Source organism: Haplochromis burtoni, unplaced genomic scaffold, assembly GCF_018398535.1.
Source record: "Haplochromis burtoni strain Fernald_Lab_line unplaced genomic scaffold, NCSU_Asbu1 Contig_112, whole genome shotgun sequence".
Taxonomy (NCBI): Eukaryota; Metazoa; Chordata; class Actinopteri; order Cichliformes; family Cichlidae; genus Haplochromis; species Haplochromis burtoni.
Window position 1 is genome coordinate 1792960 of NW_024582473.1, and position 11831 is coordinate 1804790.

Below are 11831 nucleotides of genomic sequence, written 5' to 3' on the forward strand. Positions count from 1 at the left end.
TCCATGCATCTCAGAAACGTTATTACGTCACTGTACAAAAAACTGCTTAGTAATAAAAAAAACATATTTCTAAATACATTTCGTGTGCAGATGCTTGTATGCGTTGCCTGATGATTCTCGCACAGACCATCACTGTAACCTGCACACTGCAAGGCTCAGAAAGTGATGATTAAGGACTATTGGTGACAGTTATGAAACAACATTAGAGGTTTAATGGTGGAAACATTATGACTATGTATGATTGTTGGGTCTGTCTTTCCACATGCCCCGCTAGTTTAGAGACTTATCCTCATGAAGAGCGGAAAACAAGACAGAACATCTTCAACCGACTTTTTAACTCGCTGACGAGGGAAGTTTGGGTCAGAACCAGCTCTTGGAGCTCACGCTCCTCACCTGACTCCAAACCCAAATCCTTCAAAGAGCAGCTGTCCTCGTAGCCTTTTTATTTACAAACTGTTACAGTACACAGTACCTTTTGTGCAATACTGTAATATGGCAGGGGTCAGTCTGCCCCAGGGCAGCTGTGGCTACAACCGTAGCTTACCTCCACTCGTGTGTGAATGCGAGAGTGAATGAATAGTGGCATTGTAAAGCGCTTTGGGTGCCTTGAAAAGCGATATATAAATTTAGAAAGTGATGATTTGGGACTATCGGTGAGAATTATGAAATGACAGGAAATGTTTAATCAAGGAAACAGGATGAATGAACGAACCACAAAAAGAAGAGTTTATCATCAAACTACATCTTGACATTTGCAACTTGACCTACTAACTTTGTGATATAAAGACAATGCATGCAATGTAAGAACTTTGTAGAACAATGGGCGTTTTGTTTGAGTTTGTGTTATCAGATAATCAAACTGATAATGAGTCCCTGAAACTTCCTGTTATCTCATGGTACAGAAAAACCCACTCTATTAACCAACTTTGGGGTTGTTGATTGTTTTTCCACTTTCTTTAGAAGTGCATTGAATATGCAGATGAGAAAGCGACTTAAAGCGGGGTGTTCGGACTGATTGCTTCAGACATCTTCTGAAACATCAGGATCATCAGGTCTACAGTGAAATCAACATGAAGACTCTCAGCCTGACGGTGGGACTGCTGCTTGTGCTGTTCATCATTTACTACGGCGATGCCACACGTAAGTCTGTTAGCCTACTTTTTCTTGACTGGTGGGAAACTCTACTGTGAGAATTCAATTCTGCATTTTTTTCTTTTTGTTTTTGTTTTCTTTGAAAATTATTGTAAAAGTATCATTTTTCCTAAATTTAGCCTCTGACTAATTAAAAGGCATGTACTTTGATGCCTCTTTAAATTAAACACTAAATTTTACATTTAAAACATCATCTTCCTAACACAGATAATTATCTCAGCTCGATGAAAAGGATGAAGAATACATATTTTGTTTGAAACAGCTTAATTTTTCTGTGCATTTGTCTTTTTGTACAAACACAAGTGCAGCAGCTAGGCCACCAAACTCATCTATGTTCACAGTACAAAGAAACAAACTGAAAAGAGAAAAAAATCTCTTTTCAGTGCTATGATGTTGGACGTGCGTCTGTTAGGCCACTGTCCACTCCAGGCAAAAAACGAACAAATACAAAAAACTGTTGTTATGACATAAAGGAAAATTTCAAATAATGACAGGATTTAAAAATGTATTTGAGAACTAGCCCAGTGTCAGATTGGTCACCCGTTGTCTACAACATGGACAACAGTGGAAAGAGGATGGACATAAGCAATATTAAAGAAGCCTGAACTAAATTAAAAGAGATAACTGCTGAATTTCACAGATTATCACAACAATAAATCAATGGACTTTCAATCTTGTTTTCACATGTACGTGCAAAGTATGAAAATTTTTTAACAGCTAATCTTAAAGTTAAATTTCAATAAATCTTTTTTATTTTTGCAGTATTTGTTATCTTGTGAGGCTCAAAAACGTCCAGTTAGCTATTCCTCTAACTTTAAAACGCTGATTTGATTTTCCAGCATCTTACTTTTTCTACAAATCTTACTTATTTTATTTTGTCATTTGGTGTAATTACTTCGCTAAAATAAACATAACCAGTTTCTGATCATCTCCTTGAATGCAAAATTAAAACATAAAGTTTAAATAAAAAAGTAACACAATATTGCCGCTAAAAGCTAGCCAGCCTAGTTTAGCGCTGGTTTGAACTTCCTTGGTTTGTGACTAATCAAATCGCATTTTTCTCTTTGTCCAAAGATGGAGTAACAGCTTTACTGAGGCTCTCAAACTGATTTGTGTTTCAAGAAAAACAGTGTTGCTCTCAAGCAGCATATTCTTATAACACCTCTAAATGTATCATTCTGTTAATGTAATGACATCCATTTGAATCCATCCATTACCTGTGCTTTTTGTATCTATCGCAATTGATATAAAAACACAGAACTACAGTATTTTACTTTCTTCTGATCCGAATAGCTTGAGAAAATCTTTAAATATATATATATTCCCCTCTCGCCCCTGCGGGCAGCTTTGATCCTTCAAGCTCGGGTCCTCTACCAAACACCTGGGAGCTTGAGGGTCCCGTGCTGTATCTTAGCTGTTCCTAGGACTGCGCTCTTCTGGACAGAGATCTCCAATGTTGTTCCTGGGATCTGCTGGAGCCACTCGCCTAGTTTGGGAGTCACTGCACCTAGTCAGAATCAGAATCACAATCAGAATCAGAAAGGGGTTTATTGCCAAATGTTGAGCAGGTTTACAACATTAGGAAATTGCTGCGGTGCTTCAGTGCAAACATACTGTCATAAATTGCGATTAAATGGACATGAAAAAATAAAAGTAGGGAATAAGAATTAAAAGTGCTACGTAGAAAGATATATACATGAGTGCAGGTGGTGATCAGTGCCAAACATGGAATGATGCAGTGACACAGCGTAGGGTCATGTGTTAGTGGTGGGAACAGTCATACGGTTATTGTTCATGAGTCCGACAGCAGAGGGGAAGAAACTGTTCTTATGGCGAGAGGTTCTGGTGCGAATGGACCGGAGCCTCCTGCCTGAGGGGAGCAGGTCAAACAGACTGTGTCCAGGGTGAGAAGGGTCAGCTGAGATCCGAGCTGCACGCCGCAATGTCCTGGAGGTGTACAGGTCCTGCAGAGATGGGAGTCTGCAGCCAATCACCTTCTCAGCAGAGCGCACATTACCACTGGGTACCACTAGTGCTCCGATTACCACTGGGACCACTGTTACCTTCATCCTCCACATCTTCTCCAGCTCTTCTTTGAGCCCTTGGATTTTCTCGAGCTTCTCGTGTTCTATCTTTCTGATGTTGCTGTCATTCGGAACCGCTACATCGATCGCTACGGCCGTCGTCTTCTGTTTGTCTACCACCACTATGTCCGATTGGAAGTCCCACAGGATCTTAGCTCGGTCATTCTCCATCACCCTTGGGGGCGTCTCCCATTTTGACCTCAGGACTTCCAGGTTATACTCGGCACAGATGTTCCTGTACACTATGCCGGCCACTTGGTTATGGCGTTCCATGTATGCCCTGCCTGCTAGCATCTTGCACCCTGCTGTTATGTGCTGGATTGTCTGAGGGACATCTTTACATAGCCTGCACCTGGGGTCTTACCAGGTGTGATAGACTCCGGCCATGATTAGTGCCTCTGTGCTGTCTTTCAGTCCAGCTTTGTCCAGCCTCTGATAGGATTTCTGGATGTCAGCCACCTCCGCTATCTGCCGGTGGTACATACCGTGCAGATAGTGGAGGTGGCTGACACCTCCGCTGTCTGCACTATAAAGGAATAAGAAAAGGAAAATTAGACCCTTACATTCTGGCATGTTGTTGGACATCCCTCATTGTGATGTTTTTTCTTCATTACATTTTAACTGTGAAATCGAGTTAATAATCTTGCTCTAAGACATAAAATATGATCCTTCAAAGTGTATGTTTTATTTAGATATAATAAACATCACTGCGGTGCCTGCTGAGCGTTGACCTTAATTACTAAAAACATGAAAAAGTATTTGTGATGTGTTGGACATCAGTACTGACAAATCTCTGATTTTCCTCTTACAGCTCATGGAGTGAAACCAACACCTGACCTTTGCTGTTTTAAATTCTATGAGAGAAAGATCCCAACAAAGCAGATCAAATCCATCAAAAAAACTCACAGCAAATGCACGACACCAGCATTTGTGTAAGTTTGTCTTTCACAGTCTCTTTAACACAGTCACAGATATTTGCCAAAATAATGTATTATCCTCCACTGTAGAATATACTGGCTGTAGCTCAGGCGGTAGAGCAGGTTATCTACTGATTGCAAGGTCGGTGGGTTGATTGCCGGCTTTCCCCCAGTCTGCATGCCAAATATCCTTGGGCAAGATACTAACCCCAAATTGCTCTCTGATGCATCCAATGGAGTATGAATGTGTGTGTGCATGTTAGTTAGAAAGCACTTAGAAAAATGTGTTTGTGTGAATGCACAAGTTGTGTAAAGTGCTTTGAGTGCTCAGAAGAGTAGAAAGCGCTGTATAAGAACCAGTCCATTTACCATTTAAAAGTTAATATGGAGCAAAATAATGATACAGATTTTTCTGCAGGATCAAGACACCCAGAGGAGATTTCTGCGTGAGACAGAATGAGAATTGGGCACTGAAAGCATTTGTCCAAAGCAAATAACACAATTAAGAGATGGAGACTCTACTGCACAATAAGCCGAACTGCATCAATTACTCCATGAATTTGCTTTTTAATCCAGATGTATTGCTGTAGTGTTGACCTCTCAATAATGTGCCTGCTTAATTACTGTCAGCATTTCTGAAGACAAGATACATTTATTATGCATTGATTTAATTCAAAATAAAGATATCAATTTTAGAATTTGAATGAAATGTTAAAAATTATTTTTCTGAGGTTTTCTGTTTCGTTGCCACAGGTATATGAAATCAAACACATCTTTACAATTGGCAGTCTTTACAAACATTTGTGAAAGAATCAGTCGCTTTGAAGACTGTGAGACTTCTGTCTTTGAAATACCACAATAATCTGAAAGTGAAAGCATTCAGTGGCAGATTGGATAAAGTTACATGGTGGGGTTGGAGAGTGCAGAGACAGAGGGCTTTAAAAAGGTATCCAGTGCACTGCTGACTCAGCATCATGTGTTTCCATGGCCTGTGGGTGTAGCGTGTAGGTGGCCCAAACTTTTGTCCACACTGCCTACATTCACTTACAGCATGTTGTCCCAGCTTGATGTGACAAACTTGTCACATGTCCCAAAGAGCGCTGCTAGGCTTTCTTTGGTCTTGGAGATGTTCTTCAAAGCTCTGAGGTGTGTTTTGGGCTCATTAACATTCTGCTCTGTAACTTACTTTCCCACAAACATCCAAATCACAGTTGAAGTGCATTTCTCAAGAATGCAGTGCCACTTGTCCTCAGTCAGGGTGCAGTTGATTTCAGTTCAGGTTACCACCTGTAGAGCAGGAAACACCTCCTTATACTCCACTTTATTTTCCTGCTGCTTATCTCATACTGAGCTGTCGTTAATTTGAAATATTTTTGATTTTGCAGACTTTGAGGTTATTTCCAGGTTCAGATTTGTTTTCACTTTGCCATTGTGATACAGATGCAGTATATCCAAAGCATTTGTATCTCACTTTGTATTGTTTTGCTTCATTCTTGAATAAAGTTTTGTTTCACACAAATCAACGACTCCATCTGACAGTGAATGTGTTCTTTTATGCGGTGGCCTAATTAATGGAATTCATCAGAATGCAGGTTATAAAAGTTTGTTAATGTAGTTGAAGGTCAAAGTGGAAAATGTGTCATAGGGAGAACTTTCACAAACTCATTATCTGAACGTGGGAAAATTATCTGAGCTGCTCTGAAGTTGAATGTGAATCTGCACAGACGTTTAAGTAAACAAATGCAATGTGAAAACTGGAAGTCATCAATAGTTATCAAAAGTTTAAAATTAAAGTGTAAAGAAATATTTTCATATTCATACATTTTGAATTTTCCATGTGAGAGAAGGAGTGGATTACTTTAAGACTTCATGAAGATGTGCTTTTTAGGGGGTAACCAGATTAGGAGTACTGGCCTTCAGGCCCATGTGACAAACAGAGGGAAATGGTCAGGCTGCTTTGAGGTGACAGGATGGAAACAGTAACTCAAATAACCACAGCAAAAGCACACACCGAGTGCTGCTCAAGTCAGTCATAAACAAAACTTTCCATGTGGAGGAGGAGGGGTGGATATTACTTTAAGTTTCCCTAAAGAAAAACACTTTTTAAAAAGAAAATTGCTTTGACTTTATACAAAAGCTAACAAAACTTTCTATGTAGTTTTGTTAGCTTTTATCATTTCACAATTTCAGATGTTAAACAGTAAGTGACCATATATATAGCCTGCTATGTATCAATAGTTCAGGCTGCTGCTAATAGAGTAAGGGTATGGAAGATAAACTACACTGCTGGCAGGGTTTAATACAACCAACTGGCACTAAGAATAATGAGGGTGCCCAGAGGACAATAACAGTATGTGTGTATGAGATTTAAAGATCATTGCATTTCATTTTTATTTACATTTTACAAAGCATCCCAAGATTTTTGGAGTTTTCCAGAGGAACAGAATGCTGTTTGAAATCCACGTAAATGTTACCACTGGAGGGTGAGCAGGCCAATGGGGAATTTGAGGAAGGTAATTCAGATTGGTTTGATGAGTGTAGCTGCTTGCATGGTGATGAGGACTGGAGATAGGAGGCTCTTCAGTCGGCAGAAGGACCACTAGAAACAAGGAGACGTAAGAGCAAGAACACAAGGTAGCCTCTTGGAGAATTCTGTTTGGACTGTTACACTCCTCTTTGGAGGCAAGAGACGAGCACAGCAGGTCTTATTACACTGTCATTAATGATGTAGATGATAATCAGGTGTGTTCGGCTGAAGAACAAAGAATCCAATCTACGTCCAATGACCAACTTGGTAGAGAGAGAAACTGAAAACAAACCAGCACTCATTATTGTCAACGGGCACCGGGTACGTGGGAGGGATCCAGACACTGGCGGAAGGTTGATCACAAGCTTAATAATAAATAATAAGAAAAATAATAATACATACAGAGAGATAAGCAATGACACAGTGTGGATATGTAGTGGGGAGTTTCTGACATGAAGGTACATGAAGGTATTTCTGCTAATTTACATTGACTTTTAACATTATTATTTCAGTGAAACAATAAACGACCTTTCTATTTTTTAATGTTAAGGTAAAACAATCTGTAGTATCCTGTTAAAAACAGCTTGCTTGTATGCTGATAAGGACTAAGAACAGGAGGCTCTTCAGTCAGCAGAAGAACCACTAGAAACAAGGAGAGCACGTAAGCGTAAGAGCAAGAACACTTAGAGAACTAAGAGGCCTGTTACACTCCTCTTTGGAGGCAGAATATTATGCAGAGACGTGCACGGCAGGTCTTACCACACTGCCGCTGATGAAGTAGATGATAATCGATGTGTTTGGCTGAAGAATCAGATATCCAATCTCCACCCAATGATCAAGCTGGGGGAAAGAGAGAAACTGAAAACAAACCAACACTCATTATTGTCAATGGGGCCCGGAGGCCAGTATGTGGGTGGGGACCCAAATCAAAAGACAGGCGGAGGGTTTTTCACAAGCTTTATTATAAACAGAGAGATAAGCAATGACACACCATGGAAATGTGGCAGCGAGAAGATGGTTTCTGAATTTGAAGCTTACTTTGCAGGTTAGAATTGTAAGGTTCTGGAGGCCTGCTTACCACAGTTAGGTAGCTGATGAACTGGCGCTGAATACATCTTAAGTGCTGCCTCGCTGATTGCTGTCAGTGTATATTGACAAATGGCTATAGCCTGGAAATATGGTGCACCTAGCATTCAGACAAATATACAGGGTGTAAACATAATACATCCATACTACATATTATTGTGTGGAAAAACTGAGTATCAATATACAAATGCATCAGATATCAGCAAATGTTTCAAATGTTGTCTCGCGATTCTACTGCCGACTTTCACTGCAGCCTGAGTAAAGGAAGGTTGGGCAGAAAGTGAAGATTGGGACTAAGCATGCATTATCAGTGCATGTATTTATTGGTAGAGCACCGAGTGGTTTGTTTGAGCGTTTTATCAGATATATTGAGTCCCTGAAACTTCCTGTTGTCTCATGGTACAGAAAAAACCCAATCTATTAACCACCTTTGGGGTTGTTGATCATTTTTCCAGTTTCTAAGAAGTGGTTTGAATATGCAGATGAGAACGTGACTTAAAGCAGGGTGATCGGACCGATCATTCAGACATCTTCTGAAACATCAGCATCATCAGGTCTACAGTGAAGTCAGCATGAAGACTCTCAGCCTGACAGTGGGACTGCTGCTCGTGCTGTTCACCGTTTACCACAGTGATGCCTGTAAGTCTGCTACTTGTACTTGTGTTAGATCAGTTTTTGAATTTCTGTCTTTCTCTTCATTCAGACACAGAGTGAGACAGAGCGAGGACATCAAACTCATATAAGTTCATGGTCATGAAGACCAGTGTTGATCTTAAATTCTTTACTGTAATTAAAAGTCAGATTGAATCCTCGTGTAAACAAGTGTGGTCACATGTCCGGCATGTACTTCACTGAGACATATTTATTTTTTTAACTTAAATAGGAGCCTTCAAACTGTATCTTTCATTAAGATATAACAAATTGTATTTTGTTGCATTAACCTTAATTATATCTGGTATGTTGGAGAAGTCATTAGAAGCAGCCACAGCACTGAGTAATCCCTGTTTTTCTGTTACAGCTAAGGCAGTGAATTCACCCGACTCTTGTTGTTTTCACTTCTTTGACAAACGGATCCCAAAGGCGAACATCGTCTCCATCGTGAAAACTCACAGACAATGCTCCACACCAGCATTTGTGTAAGTTTGTCTTTCACTGTCTCTTTGATACAATCACTAATGTTTGCCAAGTAAGTCATGCATAAGCAATGTATAATCGTTGAGATTGAAGCCGTAACTCTGCTATTAACCGTAAAATGTGTGAATATGAGAGCAAAATAATGATACTGACTTTTGTACAGGATCGAGACACCCAGAGGGCTTTTCTGTGTGAAACAGACTGCAGAGTGGGCAAAAGAACAATTTGACAACAAAAAGGGATTTTGACCCAGCTTGATATGACAATGTCTTAAAGAGCTTCATCTGATGAGGAAAGTTTATAATGCAACAATATGTAAAAACATGTATTGAATTATTTTATAATTTTCTTTCACTATGCAATTGAAATCATTTTTCTATCACATTGTGTTGTTTTGCTTTATTCTTCATTAAAGTTTCATTTCACAAAACTCATCGACTTCATCTGATAGTGAATGTAAAAGTATGTGTGGTTTGTGGCTCAGCTGCAGGGGAGGGGTGGAGTAGCGGGTGCAGGGTGTGGTGTCAGGGAAGGCTGAACCCAGGGGCGATTCTAGGATCAGAGCTTTGGGGGTGCTGAGCACCCAGAGAGCTGCCCAGCCAGGCAAGATAAACCTGTCTCTGTCCGTCCCTGCATCCTTAAATGTTGTCCCGAGTTCTCTCTGACTGTCACTTTGGTGCATTTAAACCCCTGTTCCTCCCTGTCCTCATCGTCTGTTGTCTTAGTCTCCGTTATCAGTCATCATAATTTTACCATCTCTGTGCAAGTCAGCAAATTTCTTTATTAAATCATAAGATTCTTAAATTCATCAAGTCTCTCTGTGCCTGGATCCTCGTCACAAAACATGACATCACTGTTTTGTGCATTTTAACACAATTTAATCCCCACATTTGTGAAAGAAAAGCAAAACACTTTTTTGAAAAGTCTGTAACAAAACCATCAAATCTGATAAAGGTTATTTAAATGCTGCAAAAGAAGAATGGATTTGAATAAAAAAAAATACACATCCTAACCTTAATTACTGGGGGAGAATAATGAATGATGTGCATTTTTTGGACAGAGATTCACTTTTAATGTGTATGTATAATATAATACAGATAAATAAAAATACTCCCAAAACAGAATAAATTATTACAAAATATTAATAAAAACTATAAAAATGGAGGCAACTTTGCCCGTGGTTGAATGTATACAATGTATGAAAAAGTCTTTATTGCAGATGCTAATTTTACTAATTTATTAATAATAATTTTGTGTCGTAAGATTTATGACTTTCATGCTTTCATAGTGGTGCTTGGGAGAGCTTGACATTTTTATCAGGTGGTGCACATTGTAAAAAGTTTGAGAAACACTGATAAGTGTATGTGTGCTTTTGGAAAACATTTAAAGCTGCAGTACAGAATCTTAGAAACAAGCTTAAAACATTTTTAGAATATAAACAGAGCTTCTGCTTCTCTTTACAGCTCCTCACTCCACCAGGGCTGTTTGGCACTTTCTGATAGTGTGCAAATGGGATGCACGTACTGCGGCAGTCATACAGACAACTGGACGGTCCAAATGTTGGCCTACCTATTACTGGCTGAGGTTTTAGTAGAGTTGTGGCTGAACCACATAAAAATCATATCATTAATTTTAATCTCCCCAATCAATGATAATGTTATGTTGGAATGTTGTTAAAGAGGGTCAAAAATGTTTCAACCCAGTTTGTTTTGCAGATTCTGTATAGCAGCTTTAATATAGGGAGGACACAACTTCCAGATTGTGAGTAAAATCAGGTTTTTTCTCTTTGTCAGTTTAACAGTTTCTGTTGTGCCTGTCACTGTTCCCTGTCTGTTTTCTTACCTGGTTCTTCCTGACCTTGTACTTTCTCCTCACGTTCCCTCTTTCCTCTCTCCCTCTTTGGACTGACAATCATACACAAATAGATTGTATTCAATTAGATGAAAAATTACATTAATATGAAAAAAATTCTATTAAGATCACTAAAAAAAAAGTCCTCTCTCAGTGTACTTTCAACCAAAAGGAAAATACCAAACCACATGCTATAATAGATATACAGTGGGGCAAAAAAGTATTTAGTCAGCCACCGATTGTGCAAGTTCCCCCACTAAAATGATGACAGAGGTCAGTAATTTGCACCAGAGGTACACTTCAACTGTGAGAGACAGAATGTGAAAAAAAAATCCATGAATCCACATGGTAGGATTTGTAAAGAATTTATTCGTAAATCAGGGTGGAAAATAAGTATTTGGTCACCTCAAACAAGGAAAATCTCTGGCTCTCACAGACCTGTAACGTCTTCTGTAAGAAGCTTTTCTGTCCCCCACTCGTTACCTGTATGAATGGCACCTGTTTGAACTCATCATCTGTATAAAAGACACCTGTCCACAGCCTCAAACAGTCAGACTCCAAACTCCGCCATGGCCAAGACCAAAGAGCTTTCGAAGGACACCAGGAAAAGTATTGTAGACCTGCACCAGACTGGGAAGAGTGAATCTACAATAGGCAAGCAGCTTGGTGTGAAAAAATCAACTGTGGGAGCAATCATCAGAAAATGGAAGACATACAAGACCACTGATAATCTCCCTCGATCTGGGGCTCCACGCAAGATCTCATCCCGTGGGGTCAAAATGATATGAGAACGGTGAGCAAAGATCCCAGAACCACACGGGGGGACCTGGTGAATGACCTGCAGAGAGCTGGGACCAAAGTAACAAAGGTCACCATCAGTAACACACTACAACGGCAGGGAATCAAATCCCGCAGTGCCAGACGTGTTCCGCTGCTGAAGCCAGTGCATGTCCAGGCCCGTCTGAAGTTTGCCAGAGAGCACATGGATGATACAGCAGAGGATTGGGAGAATGTCATGTGGTCAGATGAAACCAAAGTAGAACTTTTTGGTATAAACTCAACTCGTCGTGTTTGGAGGAA

The 11831-nt window shown here is 39.8% G+C and overlaps 1 protein-coding gene and 1 non-coding gene across 2 annotated transcripts; both read left to right on the forward strand.

Annotated features, from left to right (window-relative positions):
* Nucleotides 1-887: 887 nt before the first annotated feature.
* Nucleotides 888-5689, forward strand: LOC102303651. Its single transcript, XR_006054694.1, has 3 exons — nucleotides 888-1140; nucleotides 4048-4168; nucleotides 4572-5689. It is a non-coding gene; the product is annotated as an uncharacterized LOC102303651 (transcript).
* A 2530-nt stretch (nucleotides 5690-8219) lies between these two features.
* Nucleotides 8220-9330, forward strand: LOC102304273 (C-C motif chemokine 4-like). Its single transcript, XM_005928426.3, has 3 exons — nucleotides 8220-8405; nucleotides 8785-8902; nucleotides 9064-9330. The coding sequence occupies exons 1-3, from the start codon at nucleotides 8339-8341 to the stop codon at nucleotides 9146-9148; spliced, it is 270 nt and encodes an 89-aa protein (XP_005928488.1). The 5' UTR covers nucleotides 8220-8338; the 3' UTR covers nucleotides 9149-9330.
* Nucleotides 9331-11831: the final 2501 nt, after the last annotated feature.